The sequence below is a fragment of the Mesoplodon densirostris genome, chromosome 6 (genome assembly GCF_025265405.1).
Source record: "Mesoplodon densirostris isolate mMesDen1 chromosome 6, mMesDen1 primary haplotype, whole genome shotgun sequence".
Classification (NCBI taxonomy): Eukaryota; Metazoa; Chordata; class Mammalia; order Artiodactyla; family Ziphiidae; genus Mesoplodon; species Mesoplodon densirostris.
The window spans coordinates 5335285-5358100 of NC_082666.1; the positions used below are offsets into that span (position 1 = coordinate 5335285).

The 22816-nt window shown below is 46.1% G+C and overlaps 1 protein-coding gene across 2 annotated transcripts in view; it reads right to left on the minus strand.

The window, feature by feature from the left end:
* Positions 1–16716: 16716 nt before the first annotated feature.
* The window catches only part of NUP214 (nucleoporin 214), a 94800-nt gene continuing 88700 nt past the window's right edge, over positions 16717–22816 (minus strand). For both annotated transcript variants that reach the window (XM_060100706.1, XM_060100705.1), the window contains exons 33-36: positions 20805–20976; positions 18836–18975; positions 17343–17367; positions 16717–16836 (exon numbers count right to left, since the gene is read on the minus strand). In XM_060100706.1, the coding sequence (XP_059956689.1) occupies positions 16803–16836; positions 17343–17367; positions 18836–18975; positions 20805–20976 (371 nt within the window). In that variant the 3' untranslated portion in view covers positions 16717–16802. The remainder of the gene's footprint in view (positions 16837–17342; positions 17368–18835; positions 18976–20804; positions 20977–22816) is intronic.

Consider the following 22816-nt stretch of genomic DNA (forward strand, 5'->3'; position numbering starts at 1 on the left):
GGGCCTTCTCTGATTGTGGTTGTGGCGAGTGGGGGCTACTCTTCATGGCAGTGCACAGGCTTCTCACTGCAGTGGCTTCTCTTGTTGAGGAGCACCGGCTCTAGGTGCACAGGCTTCAGTAGTTGTGGCTCGTGGGCTCTAGACCACAGGCGGTAGTTGTGGTGCACAGACTTAGTTGCTCCACGGCATGTGGGATCTTCCTGGGCCAGGGCTCAAACCCGTGTCCCCTGCATTAGCAGGCGGATTCTTAACCACTGCGCCACCAGGGAAGCCCCTGCCTACCTCTTGTCTATAGAAAAACTTTAGCCTCCCAGGCCTTCCCCACATTTCAAAGAACATGTTTAATCAGAGAAGTGAGAAAATGAAGAAACAAATGAAACAAATAAGACAAAATAATAAGTTTAGCCATTAAACAAAGTCAAGGACTTTTAGTTCCTTCTCAGGGGCTATATAGTATTCTGAGCTATATCCTTTGAGCTGTTTTTCAGATACTGAAACCCCAACCAGGTGGAAGAAGTTAACAGTATAGTGCCCACAAGCACACAGACCCCAGACTGGTTGGAATCAGAAGGCTGATGATGTTAACTCCTTATTACTTCAACACTAACCAATCACAAGAATGTCCACGAGCTGATCACACACCCTGCAACCCTCTCCTTCACCCTGTCTTTAAAAAACCTCTCTCTGATGGGCTTCCCTGGTGGCGCAGTGGTTGACAGTCCGCCTGCCGATGCAGGGGACACGGGTTCGTGCCCCGGTCTGGGAAGATCCCACATGCCGTGGAGCGGCTAGGCCCGTGAGCCATGCCTGCTAAGCCTGCGTGTCTGGAGCCTGTGCTCCGCAACAGGAAAGGCCACAACAGTGAGAGGCCCGTGTACCGCAAAACAAAACAAAACAAAAAAAAACCTTTCCCTGAAAGCCACTGGTGAGTTCAGATCTTTTGAGCATTAGCTGCCTGGACTCCTTGTTTGGTGTCTGCAATAAATGCTGCAGTTTCCTTCACCACAACCCAGTGTCAATAGGTTGGCTTTACTGCACACAGTCAAAGAGACCCAAGTTTGGTTCAGTAACACATGCACTCCAATGTTCATAGAAGCATTATTTACAACAGCCAAGATATGGAAGCAACCTAAGTGTCCATCAATAGACAAATGTATAAAGAAGATGCGGTGTGATATATATATGTGTGTGTGTGTGTGTGTGTGTGTGTGTGTGTGTGTGTGTGTGTGTGTACATACACGCACACACAATGGAATACTACTCAGCCATAAAAAAATAAAATTTTTGCCATTTGCAACAACATGGATGGATCTGAAGTGTTTATTCTTAGTGAAATAAGTCAGAGAAAGACAAATACGTATGTTAACGCTTATATGCGGAATCTAAAAAATAAAACAAATGAGTGAATATAACAAAACAGAAACAGATTCAGAGATATAGAGAACAAACTAGTGGTTACCGGTGGGGAGAGGGAAGAGGGGAGGGGCAGGTCAGGGGTAGGGGATTAAGAGGTACAGGCTACTATGTCTAAAATAAATAAGTTACAAGGATATATTATACAGCACAGGGAATATAGCCAAAATTTCACAGTAACTTTAAATGGAGTAAAACCTATAAAAATTTTGAATCACTATGTTGTGTATCCGAAACCAATATAATATTGTAAATCAACTATACCTCAATTAAAAAAATCTATCATTCAAAATACACAAACCTAAGTAAGTATAGAAGAACTGTAAATACTTAAACATTCAAATTAATTTTTATTAAGTTTGTAGAATTTATGGTTCTGAAATTGTTGAAATTTAAAATTGCATGAAGGAAAAGAAAATGGTAGCTTACCCCAGGATTGTGGTGGGTGTTCAAAGGTCAATTGATACAAGGCATGTGAAACACTACCTGACACATAGTAAGTGCTCAGGGCATTTGAGCTATTAATATGGGTAAGCCCCCGAGCCTCAGTTTCCTCATCTGCAAGATGGGGCTAAGGGGCTCTCTTCATGGGGAAGGACTCAGTGGGATCAGTAAGCACAGCCTTACTGTGCTCACATGTAGCCAGGTGCCCAACTGGCGTTAGCTGATTTGATTGACCTTGTAACCTGGACGTTCAAATGGTTTTCTCTTCTGCCTCAATTTCAGCTGAGACATGGAAGGTAAAATACAATACAAGCAGTACTGCTCCTCTGTGCTGGATGTGCTGAGGGACCAAGGATCACTCTGGCCAGGATTTGTCCAATCACACTCAGGGGCGTAAATGAGGCAGAATAAAGGCTGCCCTGGAGAGAGCCGGTGGTGGACTGTGTGTTCTTCGGGATGCAGCATGTTTGCTTCACTCCAGCACCCCTCCTCGTGGCAGCCTCCCCGAGATGGGCAGCCAGGCCTCCCTGCAGCCATGCCAGCCTGTGTGTGTGGGCTTTGCCCTGTGCCCACCAGGTGCTTAAGGCTCAGTTAATGTTTACCGCTGTCCTGAGCTCAGATGCGTGTGGTCCTGGAGTCAGACTGTGGCTCCACCGCCTGCCGCCCTGGCTTGTGGGTTACCCTCCCTGAACGTCGCTGGCATCCTTAGCTGGGAATGTGGATGGTGTATTGTTTATTATTATTATTGTGGTAACATACACCTTACCACCGTAACCACTTTTTAGGCGTACAGTTCTGTGCCATTAACACTGCACAACATCCACATTGTTGTGCAACCATCATTGCCATCTATCTCCAGAACTTTTCCATCTTGCACAGGAGAAACTCTATACTCATTCAACAACTCCCGGGGCTTCCCTGGTGGTGCAGTGGTTAAGAATCTGCCTGCCAATGCAAGGGACACGGGTTCAAGCCCTGGTCTGGGAAGATCCCACATGCTGTGGAGCAACTAAGCCCATGTGCCACAACTACTGAGCCTGTGCTCTAGAGCCCACGCGCCACAAGTACTGAGCCTGCGTGCCTAGAGCCCGTGCTCTGCAACAAGAAGCTTGTACACTGCGATGAAGAGTAGCCCCTGCTCGCTGCAACTAGAGAAAGACTATGCGCAGCAACAAAGACCCAACGCAGCCAAAATAAATAAAATAAAAAAAAACAAAAAAACATAACTCCCCATCCCCCTCTCCCCAGTCCCCCTGGCAACCACAACTGTACTTTCTGCCTCTATGAATCTGACAAGTCTAGGGACCCCATATGCGTGGAATCATACACTTTGTCTTTTTGTGTCTGCTTTATTACACTTAGCATCCTGTCCTCAAGGCTCATTCATATTGTAGCAGGTGTCAGCATTTCTTTCCTTTTTAAAGGCATTTCTCTCTGACCCATTCTTCCATGGGTCCTGACTACCCAGAGATGTCCCAGAATTATAGCCCCGTCCCTGCTGCTCACGGCGAGTCATCAACACATGGGTAAATTCTAGAGTTGTGCAAGGACGTCCATGTGTGGTCCACTTTGGAAGAGTTCCCTCCAACTGGTTAAAATAATAAGATACAACGTGCTTAAAGAGAGAAATTTTTCTCATCTAGAAAACTCATTTATAAAAGGCTATTCTCCATGAAATAAAATTATTATCTCTATGCATGAAGAAGGTAAGAGTATGAGGAAGCATTTTCCAAAGTGCCACAGTGAATCTGGACTTCAGGGTGACCTTTGATAAGGTCCTTTATTATATCCTCAGGGGTAGGTGTTTACAGGTATAACCTTGGGCTTCCTGATTCTTTTAATCTGGATAATTGTGATGGGCTCATCACAAGATGTGGCGGAGACAGGAGGGGGACCCAGAGGCTGTGGGTTAGTGGCAGGGGCATCTGTCCTGATTTTCAGCAATCACTTGGTTTTGGCTGCCGATCTGGCTGTCAGCAATGGAAAATGAGCTCCCTTTGGGACTTCTTCTGGTGCCTCTGATCAGTGAGGAGCTCTGCACGGCGGGGTCTCAGAGAATAAGTATGGCAGCTGGCAAGGTGGACTGAGTGATTAACGCAGCACTTAGGATGTTGTTACCTGTAAGGCGAAGGGACTTCCCTGTAAACAGCCTGACAATTCCTGTAAAGGTAAATGAGGGGCGGCTGACTAGGCTTCTTCAGCTGTCCTCCTGACACACGGCTCCACACCGTGTGGCACAGTAATTCTGCCATGTGGACACATTCCTTCATCCTCTGATGGTGACGGAGGAGGAGAATCCAACTCCTCCCACCCCATGACATGAAGCTGATGCTCCTGTAGGAACTACAGATGTGGGAAATGGTGGTAGGGTTGGCAGAATTGATGGGTTTGATGGTCAGGGAACCCAGAAAGGCCTGAATCCTGCCCACAATCCATCTTCCTTCCCTGGGGGGTCTGAGGGAGATGGACACCCTAGGAAGAAGCACCTCTTCTTTGTTAGCTGGACAGGGGTCCTGAAAATCCAGCCTGAGAATCCAGAAAGCTGGGTGTTACAGAAAACCCCTTTGGGTACTAGTTTCATCCCACCCCACACTCTCCATTGCCAAGGCTCAGCCATATGGCACATCACTGTGGCTTCCTGGAGGGCAGGTAGGAGAAACAAGATAAGGATGGCCACTCTTACCACTTCTGTTCTACCTTGTGCACAGAGCAAAACAGAAAGAAAAATAAAATGCGTAAAGAATTGTTAAGGAAAAAGAAAACTATTCGCAGTGAAACCAATGTCTGTGTGCAGATAAGCCAAAGCAATCTGCACATACACATTAATTAATAAGCAAATTTATCACAGTTACAGAGCACACAATTAATATAAATCAATTATATTTCTATATACCCTCAATTGTTCAGCATCATTTGCTGAAGACTATCCTTCCTCCACTGAATTGCCTTTTCACCTTTGTCAAAAATCAATTGATCACATGTGTGTGTCTATTTCTGAACTTTCTATTCTGTATAATTTATCTATTTGCTTATCTTGACACCAGTATTGCATGGTTTTAAATATCATAACTTTAAAATAAGTTTAGAAGTCAAATAGCTTAAGTTCTCTTTTTCTTTTTTAATGTTGTTTTGGCTATTACAGGTTCTTTTCATTTCCATAAGAATTTTAGAATCAGCTACACACACACACAAAAGCCTATTGGAATTTTCATGGGATTGCACTGAATCTATAGATCAATTTGGAGAGAACTGACATCTTAACAATATCGAGTCTTCTTATTCATGAGTATATATTTCTCCTTTTATTTGGGTGTTCTTTAAATTCAGTCAGCATTATTTTATAGTTTTCAGTGTACAGGTATTGTACATCTTGTCAGATTTATACTTAATAGGTATTTGATATTACTGTAAATGGTATTTGCTTTTTAAATTTCAATTTTTGATTATTCATTGCTAGTATGTGGAAATACAATTGGTTTTTTTATACTGACCTTATATCCTGCAACCTTGCTAAAATCACTTACTGGTTTTAGTAGTTTTATAGATTTTATAGAATTTTCTATATAGATGATCATGTTATTTGCAAACAAAGCTTAACTTCTTCCTTTCTAATCTGGATCCCTATATTTCTTTTTCTTGCCTTAGTGCATTGGCTAGAACTTCCTGTACAATGTAGGACAGAAGAGGTAATGGATATTCTTGCCTTGTTCCAAATCTGATGTGAAAATATTCTTTTACCATTAAGTATGATATTAAAAGTAGGTTTTTCCTAGATGCCCTTTATCAGGTCAAGGAAATTCCTTTTTATTTCTATTTCACTGAGAAATTTTGTCAGAGATGGACAGTGGATTTTATCAAATGCTTTTTCTGTATCTATTGAGATGATCATATGGTTTTTATTTTTGACTCTGTTAATATAATTGTATTGATTGGTTTTCAAATGTTTAATCATTAATTGCTAGAACAAACCCCACTTGGTCATTATGCATTATCTTTTTTTTATATATTATTATATAAAATATATATTTTATATATTTTTAACATATTATTTAGGATTTGATGCCTAAACTTTTGTTAAAAATTTTTACATCTATCTAAATGAGTGATATTTGTCGTTTTCATTTATATTATATATCTTTGTTGGGTTTTGGTATAAAAGTAATGCTAGCCTCATAGAACGAATTGGGATGCATTCCATTCTTTTTGATTTTTTTGGAAGAGTTTGTGTATAACTGGCATTATTTCTTCTTTAAGTATTTGCTGGAACTCACCAGGAAAGCCATTTGGACCTGGAATTTTCTTTATGGAAAAATTCTAGATAATAAATTCAATTTCTTTAGTAGCTGTAAGGCTATTCAGATTATCTATTTCTTCTTGAGTGAGCTTTGTGTTTTTCAAGGACTATTTCATCTAAGTTGAATTTATTGATATAGGATATTTGTAATATTCCCTGATTCTCTTCTTCATATCTGAAGAATCTGTAGTGACAACACCTTTCTCATTCTTGACATTGGTAATTTGTTTTTTGTTATTTATTTTTTTCTTGATCAGTCTGGCTAGGGGCTTATCAACTTAATTGATTTTTCTCAAAGAACCAGTTTTTGGTTTCATTGATGTTTCTTTTTGTCCTGTTTTGTTTTCTATTTTATTCATCTTTGCTCTGATCCTTATTTCCTGTCTTCTGCCTATCTTGGGTCTCATTTACTTTTCTTTTTCTAGTTTCCTAGTTTTCTTTTTTAAACATAGGCATTTAGTATAATAAATTTCCCTCTAAGTACTTCTTTAGCACCACAAATTGCGATTGGTTGTGTTTTCATTTTTCATTCAGTTAAAAACATTTTCTAATTTCCTTTTAAATTTCTTCTTTGAATAATGGGTTATTTATAATGTGTTATTTAGCTTCCAAATATTTAGGGATTTTCTAGATATCTTTCTGCTATTGATTTCTAATTTAATTTCATACACTAGAGAACATATTTTCTATGATCTGATTCCTTTTGAATTGACTGAGACTTGTTTTATGACTTGGAATATGGTCTATCTTGGTACATTTGAGAAGAACATATATTCTACTGACGTTGGGTGGAGTGTTCTATAAACGTCAATTAGGTCCAAGCTGGTTGATAGTGTTGTTCAAGTCTTCTGAAGACTTACTGATTTTCTGTTTACTTCTATCAATTATTGAGAGGGTTGTTGAACCCTTTGACTAGAACTGTGGATTTATCTATTTCTCCTTGCAGTTCTAATGGTTTTGCTTTATGTATCCTAAAGCTGTTATTAGGTACAGAAACATTTAGGACTCATGTCCTCTTCAAGAATTGACATATTATGAAATGACCGTGTTTATCCCTGATAATATTCTTTGCTCTGAAATCTTCTTTATCTGATATAAATACAGCTACTCCAGCTTTTTAGAAAAATCTATGTTGGCATGATATCTTCTTCCCTCTTTTTCTTTTTAACCTACTTGTGTCTTATACTTCAAGTTGGTTTCTTCCAACAAGCACCTACTGTATAGCACAGGGAACTCTGTTCAATATTATGTAACAACCTAAATGGGAAAAGTATTTGAAAAAGAATAAATACATGTGTATGTATAACTGAATCACTTTGCTGTACACCTGAAACTAACACAACATTGTTAATTACCTATACTCCAATATAAAATAAAAAGTTTAAAAAAAAGTTGGTTTCTTACAGGCAGCAAGCATGTAGTAGTTGGATCTTTTTTATCCAATCTGACAATCTTGAGATTTTAATTGGGGAATTAGACCATTTACATTGAATGTGATTATTGATATGGCTGGGTTTACATCAACTATCTTGCTGTTTGTTTTCCTTTTGTTACTTTCCGCCTTCTTTTGGATTAGTTTTAATGATTCCATTTTATCCCCTTTGTTGGTTTATGAGCTATAACTCTTTGTTGTGCTATTTTCGTGGTTGCTTTAGGGTTTACCAATACATCTTTAACCTACTATAATCTGTCTTTAACTAACATAGTGCTTCAGGGGTAGCTGATGAACCCTACAACAGTGTATTTTCATTTCTTCTCTCCCATCCTGTTATTGTTGTCATACATTTTCCCCTACATGTTATAAAACCCGTAATACCTTATTATTTTTGCTTTAAATAGTTATCTTTTAGAGACTTAAAAAATACCACTACCCCCCTCAATTTTTATATTTACTCATGTAGTTACCATTTCTGATGTCTTTCATATTTTCCCCCCATCTCTCCTCCCTTTTCAGGGACTCTCATTACACACATCTCAGGCTGCATGAAGTTGTTCTTCAGTTTACTGATGATCTATTCCAATTTTTTCTCAGGCTTCTTTGTGTGGTTCATTTTGGGTCGTTCCTATTGCTATGTCTTCAAGTTCACTAATCTTCCTCTGAAGTGTATAATATTGTGTTAATCCGATACAGGATATTCTCATTTCAGACATTACAGTTCTCATCTCTAGTTTGATTTGGGTCTCTTCCATGCCTCTATTTAAAATGTTCAGTCTTTTTTTTTTTTTTTAGCTTCTTAAACATATACAGTTCTAATAATGATTGAAAAATTCTCGGCCACTAATTTTATCATCTGGGTCACTTCTGGATTAGTTTCAATTGACTTTTCTCCTCATTACAGATATTTCTCTTTTTGCACACTTGGTAATTTTTGATTGGATGCTAGAAATTATGAAATTTATTTTGTTGGGTACTGGGTATTTTTGTATTCCTGTAAGTTTCTTGAGCTTAGTTCTGGGATCTCACTTGGAAACAATCTTATTCATTTGGGCTTTGCTTCTAAGCTTTGTTAGATAAGAGTGGCATTTTGTTATGACTGATTTTCCCCTACTACTGAAGTAAAACTCTTCTGAGTACTCTATCTAATGCTAAGTGAATAATGTGGTTTTCCACTTTGGTTGATAGGAACCAGCACTAGTTTATGCCCTAAAGTTCTTAGGATTTTGCCTCTAATCTTTTCATGTTGCTTTTTCTCCAGACATGGGATTTCCTCGCATGCATGCGCTGATCAGTACTTAGTACTTTAGACAGTCCCTCTGCAGAGTCCAGAGCTCTCTCTGTGCAGCTCTGTCCTCTCTGATACTTTGCTGTATGAACTCAGAAAGACCACTGGGCTCTACCTCGATGCTCCTTCCCAGTGCTGTGATCTGGAAATGTTCCCTAGGCAGGAAACTAGGGCAATTGTAGGGTTCACCTCATTTGTTTCTTGAACCTCAGGGGTCACTATTGTTTGCTGTTTGATGTCAACTGTTTTGAAAACTGACGGGTATTTTAGTTGTTTCAGAAAGAAGGTAAATCTGGTACCTACTAACTCATCTTGCTGGAAACAAAGTTACATTACTTGGAAATAAAAGAATCTGTAGGCCAGTGTCACGCATTTCCACAATTTCTGGAGGAACAGAACTCTGAAATAACCAAGAATTAGAGGGACTGATTTTTTTTTAAAGGTATCACTGCAGCAATTTCACAAGAACACAATGATCTACCAAAAGGAAAAACCACAGTAATCCTAAAATTTATGAATTCATCCATAAGCAGCAACTGAAAACCATGACCAATTCAAGGCAATGCTGCTTGCTGAAAAAAATCTGGCCGTCCCCCAAACTGCAAGAATTCCCACTCTCTTGACAGGCACTCATGCAGTGGAGAGTTGCACAACAGCTAGATATCTCAACAGGGACCTACAGTTCTCCATAGACTTTCCCCATGTTTTCAGCTTGTGAATACCTAATGCGGGTAACCTTTTCTAACTCATTAAGTCATTTTCCTTGCATGTGAAGGAAACCTAAGGAATTCTGTGTTGAAGAACAGACTTCCATTTTAGATCCATAGACCCTTCTAAAGGATGTTGCCTAGAGGCTTGGGCACTTGGTCCATAGCTCTGGCGTCAGTAGCCAAGATACAGATTGAAGGAGCTTTACTTTAAGGATGAGCAGTGTAAATTTTGTCTTCCTCTCTAGCCCTCTGGCCTCTCTTACCTCTCCAATCTGATATTAGTGCTAGGAAATAAATAGGAGTCATTCACTATTTGACAGTATTAATAAACTTACAAATGGCAACGGATCACCATAACATAGGTCCCCATGGTCCTGTTTCCTGTTACTAGGCAGCTAAGTCAAGTATACTTTGACTATTCTATTTGTTCTTGACAGAACTTTAGCTTTTTTTTTTTTTTTTTTTTTTTTTTTGCGGTATGCGGGCCTCTCACTGTTGTGGCCTCCCCCGTTGCGGAGCACAGGCTCCGGACGCGCAGGCTCCGGACGCGCAGGCTCAGCGGCCATGGCTCACGGGCCCAGCCGCTCCGCGGCATATGGGATCCTCCCAGACCGGGGCACGAACCCGTATCCCTTGCATCGGCAGGCGGACTCTCAACCACTTGCGCCACCAGGGAGGCCCAGAACTTTAGCTTTAAGATAAAATAAACATCTTTAAGAATCCAATTGGAAATTAAATTGACTTTTGTATAGAATAACTATCTACTCAGGCAAGTTGCCCTCATGCCCTGATCAGCATTAAATAATGAGCAGAGCTGGGGCCCCTTCTCATTCCAGATACCCCAATCCAATCACTGTGACACAAAATACTCCTTTATAGGTAAGATGAGCCACTGGAAAGAAAAATGAGTTTGAGAGAAGCCCAAGGTACATTCTGATTTTATACCCAAGAGGCAGTGGATGGACACCATCATGAAAAGGATCATCTGTAAAATAAAAATCAGACTAGAAGCTTCTTCAAAGGCAGGGTTTTAATTTCTGTGTATTTGCAGGTTCCAGTTTCAGGCCCAGAGCATTTTGAGAGACCTCACTTTAACATGGATCACTGGAAAGTGAAATCTCACCTTCATGGGTGCCATTCCATTGGGGAAAATTGTGCAGACAGGCATTTAGGGACACCCAAGAGCGATGAGGGACAGCTCTGGGTGAACTGCCTCAAGTGGGAGGAGGCAGGGCCCACTGGTTTGTACCTTTGAGCAACAGGTACCTGTGGACAAGCCAAAGTCTCAAATGGACCATGTGTTCCTGCCACCCCTTAGTCCTTCAGAGACCACAGGGACCCACGTTATAGCTAGATCCCCATGATGCGACTTTTTAAAAAAATAAATTTATTTATTTTTAATTTTTGGTTGTGTTGGGTCTTCATTGCTGTGCACAGGCTTTCTCTAGTTGCGGCGAGCGGGGGCTACTCTTTGTTGCGGTGTGCGGGCTTCTCATTGCAGTGGCTTCTCTTGTTGTGGAGCACAGGCTCTAGGCACACGGGCTTCAGTAGTTGTGGCACACGGGCTCAGTGGTTGTGGCTCGCGGGCTCTGGAGCACAGGCTCAGTAGTTGTGGTGCACAGGCTCAGTAGTTGTGGTGCACGGGCTTAGTTGCTCCGCGGCATGTGGGATCTTCCCGGACCAGGGCTCGAACCTGTGTCCCCTGCATTGGCAGGCGGATTCTTAACCACTGCACCACCAGGGAAGTCTCGTGACTTTCAATAATTGATTTTTATTGCATGGCTGAAAACATGAAAATAAAATGTTCACCACAAGTTTAACTGTGGATACTTTTCTTATCCAGTGAACATCTATTGCACAAGCTGAACCATCATGTGTATCTTTAAGTTGTAATGCTCTGAGCAAGATTTTACCTCTGGACAGTTGAGCTCATTTGTTTTGGAGTATAAACAGCTAACAGAGCAAGCGACTCAGATCTTGCAGCAGACCCATTTTAGCTCTTTGATTACTGCCATTATACTGAGTGCAGTAAATGAGAAGTGGGTCAGGAATGGGGAACTCAGCCTTCTGCTCTAATAAATGATGATGATGATAATAATAACACCAGCTTTATATATAATGTCTCATTTAATTGTCAACAAACTTAGACAAATATATTATCATTCCCCCTTTTTACAGATGATAAAACTGGGGCTCAGAGAGGTTAAGTGACTTGCCTTAAGTCACACAGCTAGGATGGGATTCGAGCCCAGACACACACATGACCTTAACCAATAAACTCTACTTGCTGGATTGAGTCATTTTCTTCCCTTTTTTGGGTCTGAATTCCCTTCTGTATTGAGGATAGAATCGAACAGGATCATCTTCGGCCCCCAGATTCCGGCTTCTTTGATTCCCATTTGGGCCAGCGGGAGCGGAGGTGGAGGGAGGCCGGGAGGAGCGATGAGCTGGACTCGCCGCGACGTGCGGCCCGGGCCCGCCCCGCGCCCCCATCACCACACTGACTCACTCTCTGCAGCTGGCGGGCTAGGGCCGCGAACGACGTGGAGAATCTCTGGCCAAGGCTGTGGAATGGACGGGACTCCACTCACAAGCAGAGAGGGGCGGAACAATGGAGTAACTGCCGCCTTGGTGGGTCTGTGGCCGACCGCCTGTGGGACTCCGGAAAGCCTCAAAGCCAGAGCCCGGAGGAGACGGCGGAGGAAGGAGGGGCCTGGACAGCCAGAGGGCGTGGGGCCAGCTGCTTCATCCGGGGTCTGATCGCCTTCCTCCTCCGGAAGCGGACGCGAGCCCCCATCTATACATGGTGTGTGCCAACGCTGGCGCCACAGACTCAGCCCTGCCCCCATCCCGCCCCGCTAGGGTTGCGGTTCAGTCGGACGGTCACGCACAAGGTTGGAGCCTCAGAATGGCGGCAACCGACTATACAACCGGCAGCGCGTTTACCATGGTCCACACCCAATGTCAGCTCCTTTCCGTGGGGGTAGACACGACAGGCATGTGAGGGGCTCGGCAGTGTCCCTGGCACAACTGGGCAGGTACTGCCTCTCGAATGAATGACCACCTTGAGGGAGGGCAATCACGAGAGCCAGCGGTGGACGGCCAGGGCCCAGCCGAGGGCAGGCGGGTGCGGTGCGGGGCAGGGCAGCAGGACCTGCCCCGGTTCCTTCTGGCTCCACCGCTGCCCGGCTTAGGACTGAGCAAACTGCTTACTCTCTTGGTCTCACTCTCATCTGGAAGATGTTAAACGTGCAGACAGTAATCATTCAACGAACTATCACTACTATTATCACTGAATACGAGAGAGAGGAATGTGTATTGGAAACACAACCTGCAGGAAGTAAATAAGCTGTGCTTTTGTCCAGCGACACTGACGATGAAGCAAGGATGAGTTTCAAGGAAGCTGGCTCCAGCGGAAAGGTTCCACGGTAAAAGTATTTGGGAAATGGCAGACTATTGCATCTTATTGATTTACAAAGCAAATTTGCATATTAAAGGCTCAAAAGAGTCCGATAAAAAGATGTGTTAAATTTCATTCTGTTCATTCTTTTCCCCAACTTATCTGACCGTGGAACCCTTCTTATTTTGGCTGAGTACACAAACGTTCCATAGGAAACATTCTGAAGACAGAGGAGGTTTGGGGGCTAAAACCATCTCAGTCTAATTGCTTTTTTGTCCTCCTGTGAGTGAAGAAGGAACAGACAAATCAGAGAGAACCAGGGTAGGAGGAGGAAGAGACTGATCCTGGAAGCCCGGGGCCGGGAGGTACACCTGCCCCTGCTTTCCGCCCAGCAGGTGACACCCAGAAGCAGCAGGAGAGCCGGCCAATGCCTGGGAGCACTGGGCAGGCGCTCTGTGCGGAAACCTAGTGGGAACCCACAAGTTGACGGAACTGAAGAGAAAAGGGAAGGGTGACAGAGACAAGCTCAGGAGGATGCAGGACACTGCCCCTCCTCCTCCAGGACTTTGTCTGAAGCACAACGTGGCGACCAGAGACGGCGGGACTGAGTCGTGTTGGGAGACAGGATGAGGTCAAGGAGGGGACCTCCTCCCCACCCGTTAATCGGGGAGACCTCACAGAGGCGGCGTTCAGAAGCTGCCCGAACAGGAAGGCGCTGACAGCCCACCTGTGCTTTCGTATTTCCTTTTTGAGCAGGTGCCCAAAATGCAGCTGAAACTTAAACTCAGTGCCTCCCATCAACAGTTTCAGAAAGATCCCTTACCCTGGACTTGCGGCAACATAAACACAGCCATGGGAGTGCGGGTCTCTTTCAGATGCTCCACAGGAAGAAGATATTTATAGTTATTGCCATTAACAGGTTTCTCTAAATGTGGATCATGGACCATCTGCGTGGGAATCACCTGTGAAGCTTATCGAAAACACAGCTTGAAGGGACCAACTCAGCTCTGCTGAGGCAGAATCTCAGACTGAAGTGGAGGCTTCCTGCGTTAGAGCTTGGTTAAGCAGGCACCCTCCCGGGCCCATCCGCGGTCACACTCCCTTCTCACGGGGACATGACCCTCACACTCGCGGCTGGTCTCCGTTTGCCCCTATTTGGGGAAGGCGCAGCCCCGCCGTCTCCTCCCCGGGCAGGCTGGAGCCACCGTGCATTCCCTGCCCAGCATCCTGGGAGCTTGGGTTTCAGGGGACACATGCTGGCTGCGCTCTGAGATGACCCCTGTCACCCACCAGTGAAATCGACCCCAAAAAAGGAACTGAGAGGGGCTCCCACACCAGCCATACATTCCCTGGTGGCCGCCACCCGACAGTGAGTGCGGGGGTGTTATCTGGCCGAGCTCAGCTGATACGGCCTTAGGGAGAGATGTCACATGCCACCTCGATGGAGGATTACACAGAGAATTTGAGGTCAAGGGTTTAGGCCAAACCAGCTTCTATTTATAAAAAAGAGCCTCTGGGGGGAAACAAGCGCAGGAGATGGCTGTGTCCGGTGCCGGGCAGGAGGAGGACGCGCTGAGGCAGCTCAGCTCTTGCCTTTCAGTCCCGTTGCTGCCTTGAAGCACGGCCCTCCACCGCGAGCGGCTCCCATCAACGCTTGAATTCCTTTGTCTCAAGATGGCCCTGTGTACAAACTAGGGAGGGCACACGTGGGAGGAATGAGCCCCGTGCCTGGCCGTGTGGACGTCTGGGGACTGGCTCTGTGGCTGGGGGGGCCTCATATGAGAACAGGTGGAGACGGGCTCTTCAGTTCCACAAAAACCAAAAAGGGTACCCGTTAAATGACTGAAGTCCAAGCTCTCTGGAGGAGGCAGACGCCCTGATTCATGGAACAGACGAACAGACTCTCACTCTCCTCTCATCAACTGCACAGAAAACAGCATAAGTCACCCAGGGGCCCAATTCCGGTTTGGGATTCCTGAAACCCAACGTGCCGCACTAGGAGACTCCTCTTCTGATGAGCATAACAAACTACTGCCTTCCGCCCAAGGGCGTCCAGTACCAATTTCAGCCCTACTGAATCAGAACCTGCCAGACTGGGGCTTCTGAGTCTGTACTTTACACAGAGCCCCTAGCAGAGCGAGGACGGGCAGGGCAGGCTGTGGCCCAGGGTACCTCCCCGGAGTCTATCCTCTCAACAAGCTAATAGAACCAGCCAGGTCATACTGGCTGTAATGTGACAAATTCAATCACAAGGAAAACTTTTATTAACACCTTTCAAGATACAACTTTCCAATTTATAAAAATCTAAATAACTGTCCCTTTCCAACCCTCCCCTGCTAATGAGCCAAGCCAAAGCGCTGTCCTATTCTGAGCCTGAAAGATAACAAATTCTTATGCCTACGCTTTGGTGCAAGGCAGTCCTTGTTTACCAGCAACTGGCTTGGACATCACAGGCCTAAGAACTAAACTATGCCGAGACCTGAAGAACGCTGCATTACAAGCACTTTAATGAGACCAAAGTCACGACCTCTAGGCCACCCTAGCCAACACGTGCCTGGTGGCATCGGGCAGTAGCAACATCTTCTCAACGCCTGGGTCTACCCAAGGGTTATGTGCACTTCGGTTCACAGACGGGAGCCAGGAGTGGTCACCAATGTCACCGTCACCTACTGGAGATAAAAGCTGTTTCTCAATCAACTGTCCACCTTGCCGCCAGAGTATAAGAAATTAGCTGTGGGACACACGGCGCCCAAGAGCCAAACGGAGAGGATGAGCGGAGGTGTTCCAAGGGCAGCACACCTGTCATCAGCACCCCCGGCAGGTTTTCCACGCCTGCCTCACAGCTCCCTGCACTCTGCGGTACTGATACCTCTTCTGAAACTCAGCTAACGCCTGCATAAGCGAGTTGCCTTCCCTCTACTCAGTCACCAAGACGGCACCTTGAGGGGCCTCACTCAATAGCAAAAAGGACGTGAAGAAAAGACACCGAGTTATGGCCTCAGAAAGGCGCTGGCCAGGGCTTCCCTGGTGGCGCAGTGGCTGAGAATCTGCCTACCAGTGCAGGGGACACGGGTTCGAGCCCTGGTCTGGGAGGATCCCACATGCCGCGGAGCGACTAAGCCCGTGAGCCATGGCTGCTGAGCCTGCGCGTCTGGAGCCTGTGCTCCACGACAAGAGAGGCCACAACAGTGAGAGGCCCGCATACCGCAATGAAGAGTGGCCCCTGCTTGCCACAACTAGAAATAGCCCTTGCACAGAAACGAAGACCCAACACAGCAAAAATAAATAAATTAATTAATAAAAGAAAGCTGTTGTATGTAGAAAACTTAAAAAAAAAAAAAAAAAAAAAAGGCACTGGCCAGCCCTCAACCTCTTCCCCCTGGGGAGGGCCCCAGTCCGAGGAGACCAGGGGAGACTGTCTGGGAGAAATGCCTGCCTATCCGTATCCTATGCTGGATCCTTTTGGCAGCCGTCTTTGAAGACACATGCTGCTGGCTGATGGCAGGCTGTGCAGGTTTCTCAGAGCCACAGAAATGAGGAAACCTCTCTCCATGGCTGTGACCTGAAAAAGCCCACATACATTCTGTATGGAAACAGGCCAAACAGTTTAATAGCGGGGTGGGGGGGGCAGACAACCAACACAACATGTAAAACAAAACAAGCAATCAAGCATCTCTGGAGTTTGGTTTCTGCTGTTTCTTTCGGGGTGTGTATTTCAATGAGAACGTCCAGTTCAAAGGCCTGCTCCAGGGTTTCTCGGTGAAGGGGAGCTGAGAACGCAGTTGGTCACAGGAACAGAGAGGGACACCGACACCCACTCAGCTTCTCCAGCCACCAAAGCCCTGGACAGACCTGCAAGGAAGCGCCGGGAGAGGCAGATCAGCTCCTGCTCTGAGGAAGGGCTTCGGGGCTTGTATCACTCCCTGTGTTCAAAGTTCAGGACCCTGAGTTTTTAATGTCATGCAGTTCTACACAGAAGCATAGAGCGAGGATCAAAAAAATAAGACTTGGTGATCGGCTTGGAGCCCAGGAAGCTCCTGAGACACGAACAGCAAAATAAGCAAAGGCATCTCTCAAGTCCTGCCTTCCAGACTTTGCTCATCAGAAGGCACAATCTTCTCTCTCAGGCTCAGCCCTTGAGGAGAGGCCAAGCCGGGCACCTCCTGCCACATGCCCGAAATCAGCAAGTCCACAGAACCCAAAGCCTGCTGCCAGACCACCATGCTGCTAGGACAAGCTTTTAAACCAGGAAAAATGGGCACAAAATGTACAAACAGAGCAGAAGCTAGTATTTTCACGTACCACACACTCCCCCATCCTTTGTTAATGACTCAAAATAACTGAAGATAGATACTTACGAGCTGGATGATCCAAAGCTAAATCCTGAAAAAGAGGAAAAGGGTGCAGTTAAAACACACACACACGGGACTTCCTGTGGTGCAGTGGTTAAGAATCTGCCTGACAATGCAGGAGACACGGGTTCGAGCCCTGGTCCAGGAAGATCCCACATGCCGTGGAGCAACTAAGCCCATGTGCCACAACTACTGAGTCTGTGCTCTAGAGCCCTCGAGCCACAACTACTGAGCCTGCATGCTGCAACTACTGAAGCCCACACCCTTAGAGCCTGTGCTCCACAACAAGAGAAGCCACCACAATGAGAAGCCCCTGCACCGCAACAAACAGTAGTCCCTGCTCGCCGCAACTAGAGAAAGCCCATGTGCAGCAACGAAGACCCAAAGACCCAATGCAGCCAAAAAACCAAACAAACAAACAAAAAAAAACAAAAAAACACCACCACACACTTGAAAGACAAAGGTGGTCTCTAGGCCGCATTCTTTCCCTCCCTTTGTCTCCCTCCTCCTGCACTGCCTGCAGGTCCAGGCGGGCAGGAAGTGCCGTGGTCTTCTGGGTATTTCAGGGTTCTTCCCTCCTCCCCGGCGGGCACTGGCAGAGGGTCTTGGGTAGGCGCCCTCTCACTGCTGCACCATGCCACACAGATCCACTGCGTCGGGAAAATATGTTTTTTCTACTTCTCCCATCCACTTGCTTCCTCTTCTTGAGGCCAGAGCAGCAAGACACTCGGGTTCTAGGCCTGGCTCTGCTGCTCACCAGCTGGCCCTTTGGGCAAACTGGTTCCTTGGAGTTTTTGTGTCATTTGTAAAATAATAACGATGCCTAACTTCTGTGTCTAGTAAGTGTGGTGCAAGGATAAAAGCAGAATGCACACACTGTACTATGTGAAGAAGCGGAGTGTCAAACAAATGAAAGACATTTTGTAAAGTCTCTATGTCTTATTTTTATTTTTTTCTATATCTTATTTTTTGAGTCTGATTTTTAAATCAAGGTTTAGTAGAACCTGATTTTTTTTTTTTTGTGGTACACGGGCCTCTCACTGCTGTGGCCTCTCCCGTTGCGGAGCACAGGCTCCAGACGCGCAGGCTCAGCGGCCATGGCTCAAGGGCCCAGCCGCTCTGCGGCATGTGGGATCTTCCCAGACCGGGACATGAACCCGTGTCCCCTGCATCAGCAGGCGGACCCTCAACCACTGCGCCACCAGGGAAGCCCCTAGAACCTGATTTTTAAATCAAGGTTATTTTGGGGGGTCCTCAAATCTTGAGAGAAAAATCAGGTCAGCCATTTCTTTACTTGGTAAGAAACAGCACAGCGTTACAAATCTAATTAAAACCTAAAAAGAACATTTTGTCTTTCAAGCACTTTTGGCTTTTAAAATACTACACTGAACAGCCAGGTAAAACCACTCATTTTTTTGGGGGGGGGCCGGGGGTGTCCAGGCATTTACTGAGGAGATGAAAGGAGGGACCACGGTGAGGGAAGAGGTCTGGCTGCCTACCTCCGCTGCCCGATCCGAAGGCAGAGAATCCCCCGCTCTGGGTCCCGAACGCAGAAGACTGTTGGGACAGCGATCCGAAAGTCGGGGCGTTCTGACTGGCGAGGGTGCCAAAGGACGTGGTGTTGCTGCTGCTCCCAAACCTGGGTTCCGGCAAGAAATGAGGCTGCGGTTAAGCGTGGCCACGCGGTCACTCTGCTGCCCGACAGCCTCAGTCCCCCCTCCCGAGTCTCAGGAAGTGAGATTCGCATGATTCGAGGTGACTTGCTTGGTTTAAAGTGGCAGCCTCTCCGAACAAACAGGCTAGAGCCCAGAGCCAACCTTCACCTCAGCTTCGGGAAGAAAAATAAAGGGACGCCATATGAAGCCCCCCCTTGCCCAGTGTTTGAGTTCTCCTCCACTGTCTGGAAATTCCAGGTCACTGGTCCTACTCTAATCCCACTCCTGCCTCGGGTCTCTCATGTACGCCTGTGGCAACTCCTCAGATGTCAGTGGGGGTCAGATACAGTTTCCTGGCCAGGGACCTGAAAAAAGGTGACAGGCTCTTTCGGAGATTTCATACCAAAGCTGGTACTCAGCTCTGCTGGACAAAATGGAACCAGCCAGTCAGGATTTATGTGGGAGAGCCCCCAGCCAAGGCAGAATCTGATACTTTTTTTTACTAGTGAAGAAAATAGCTGGTTTCAAATAAATAAATAAAAACCTCAAGATTCCTAGTCAACCACGAACCTTCCACCAACTTTGCAGCATTATGTGCCGGGCGGTCACTGGCGAGAACAGTGTCCGTTAGAACCTGCCAGAATACTGGCTTAAGTTGATCCCAACTCTCCTTTAAAAGCTTTTCTTAACTTTAAGTCTTGGGGTTTCCTGACTTCCTGGGAGAAACTTAAAAGACCCATCGGTCTCTGCATGAAATCTAAGAAGCAATACATCAACTTGCTCACTTTCCTTGAAATTCGCCAGCACTGCTGCACCAGCATCTTTCATGGAGAGGAAAGGGTATGAATAAGAAGTCCACTTGAGTTTATTTTCAAGATAAAGATGTTTCACCTGGCCAACCCTCCTCCCATGTACCCTGACAGTTCTCCCAGACAAGCCCCTGGCTCCACTCCCCAACTCTAGCTTTACACATCCTGAGCCAGTGCTGAGGACAAGGACGGCGAGAGGCCTATAAGACATTCATCTCAGACATCCATACCTCCTTTGAAGGAGACACTTTGTAGTCATCACCACATATATTTTACTGGGAATTTGTGGTGTGGTGAAGGCTATTTTTTCCATGGGGTTTTGGTAACCAGACCGAATTTCTGGGGCCTTAAAAGCAGATCTCTAATATGGCATTTTCAAGTGAGGATATGCACAAGGGAGTGAGAACCGCCTTGAAGGCTGAGCAGTCGTGGAGACTCTGAAACACGCACGGGGCCCAGGCAGTGCCTAAGGAAGCTGGCCCAGGGGACTGTGCACCGAAGACCCACTCTGGGGGTCTCGACCGGAGCAGGGGACACAAGGAGTTGTTTGCTCAAGGACAATGGGTCTTCTGCGCAACAATCCCAAGAGGAAAGAATCTGATTAAAAACGATTCATTCAGAGTTTCCTAACAGAAGTCACCATACAAGGGGCAATCTTGGCTGTAAAGCAGCCAAGGTGAGACTGTTTTTCTTCCTTTAACCAATCTTTTAGCTCCACCAGGAGAACAGGGATCTGCCAGCCACTACTCCACGTATCAGGGGACAGCAACACAGCTGACGTCCACCATGTACTGGACAGAGTCTGCCTTGGAAGACACGAACCTTCCCCTGGAGACAACAGGAATCCTGGAGCGACTGGTTTGCTGATTTCGAGGGAGGGGCTTTCAGCTCAGTCGAGAGTAGGGGAAACAGAAGAACTTTCTTTTCAAAGCAGCAGTACTGGGCCCCAGTGCTTCTGCTGACCTGAGCCTGTGGGTTTGCCCAGGCCTCTCTGGGGGGCTTACCCGAATCCTCCCGCGCTGGCGGCTGCGGTACCCTCTCCGAACACTTTGCCTCCCGTCGAGCCCAGAGGGCTTGTAAAGGCTGGGGCTGAACCGAATGCTGGCACCCCTCCAAACCCAGGGGATCCCCCAAAAGTAGGAGGGCTGCCAAACACTGGAGCAGCACCGAAGCCACCTGAGCAAAACAGAGGCAAACAAACAGAAACGGGGAGAAAGAAAGAAGGAGACAGGAAGAGAAGACAATGAGCAGTGAGAAACCAAATCAAAAGAGGGAGGAGAAAGGGAAAAGTACGTTAGAAACTCAAATTCAAAACACTAGAGCAGATGTATACGTATAACGGATTCACTTTGTTACAAAGCAGAAACTAATACACCATTGTGAGGCAGTTATACTCCAATAAAGTTGTAAAAACAAACAAACAAACAAAAAAACGCTATAGCAAAGGGCAACACCCTTTCTATCAGCAAAATAACAAACCCAAACTCAAAACCCAGACCCAACCAAACCCACCACCCCCTCCATTTCTAGCAGAGGGGTCTGGGGTCCACGTAGGAGAGCCCCTTGGAGTTCTAAGAATCCAGCAGACTCTGTGTTTGTCTGCGAGCTCCCTGGTCCCTCCCAGAGGCAAGCTGGACTCATCAGCTCCAAGTCTCGTGAGATCCAACTGCCACCAAGAACCAACTCCACGCACGGCAGACCCCCGCCCAGACCCTCTGCCACGTTTTGAGACTCCTCACTGAAAAGTCATGCTCAAAAGCGCCGATCCCTACCCAGCTGTCAAAGTGGTCAGAGTTTATGACTTATCATCACATGGGCAAGGCATCTCGCTTCATGGAAACACAAATTATAAAATTAGAGGCTCAAATCCCCTCTCAGGGAGAATCTGCGAGCCAGGTTACAGAGGAGATGGAGAGGCTGATGCTCGGCCAGGTGCCTTTTACTTATTTAGAACCTGAGAGCTCTCACATCTCTCACAGGAGTCTTTCTCTCCCTGTACAGAAGAATTTTTTAAAAATGCTCTCTCTCTGCAGTCAGGAAATACCCCTCAGTAAAAAAGCACACCGTTTCTTGTCTGGAGGAAGGCTGCTCCATCAATGTGATAAGGCAATCAATCAGCTGGGAGGAGAGCCCTGGGTCCATGGCCCCCTGGGCAGGCTCCCAGCGCTCTCACTCACGTGGACACAGGCCCGCAGGGGTGGCACGCACGCAGGTGACCGCACAGGAAGGGCCAGGCGTGCCAGGCCACCTCCCCTGATTGCTGGATGCCCATCAGGCACGGGAAGACAGAAGGTCCTTCCCTAACTGTTCCTTCTGCTCCCGAGGAGGGTTCCCAAACCCCAAGATACTGCATACATCACTCTAGGCTATTAGCAGAGACACCTGCTGAGTATCTATTGAGCAGAACAGAGCAAAACGGTACAAGAGGTGTGCTCTAAAGGGCAGCATTTCTTACAGTGCCCATCGGCCCAGGAGCTACGTGCTGAAGGGAGGAGTGGTGGCCCAGGCAGAGCCAGGAGGCGATTTGCCCAGGGAGACGGGGACCTCATTCTCGCCCCTTCAGAAAGTGAATCCCGGTGATAGAGGGATCACTCAGGCGTTCTTACTATGAGCGTAATCACAGCACAAGCTTCGGCCACCTGCAACAGGAAAGATCAACTGCTGGACACGGAAAGCTGTCAGCTGAATGCCTTAGTTAGCTGCTACTTTGTGGTTCAATCATTTGCTTATTTACCATGAACAGCAGAAGCACAACTGAGAAGGTGCTTTCTGTGAGGGCTCACGTTTGGGTTTACATTCTGTATTTTAAAACCTTGAGTGAAATTCCAAGCCATGATAATGGAGACTGTTGGGTTACAAATATAACAGACTGGAAAAAAAAAAAAGTGCTAAAAAACCCTTGCAGTTGAATTATTTAAGACTGATCACAGATCTGGTTACACTTTCTTCCTGGACACACAGGCCTTTATCTAGTGCCTTGTACTCAATAGTGTTCAGAGTTCTTGGTGGAAGGTGA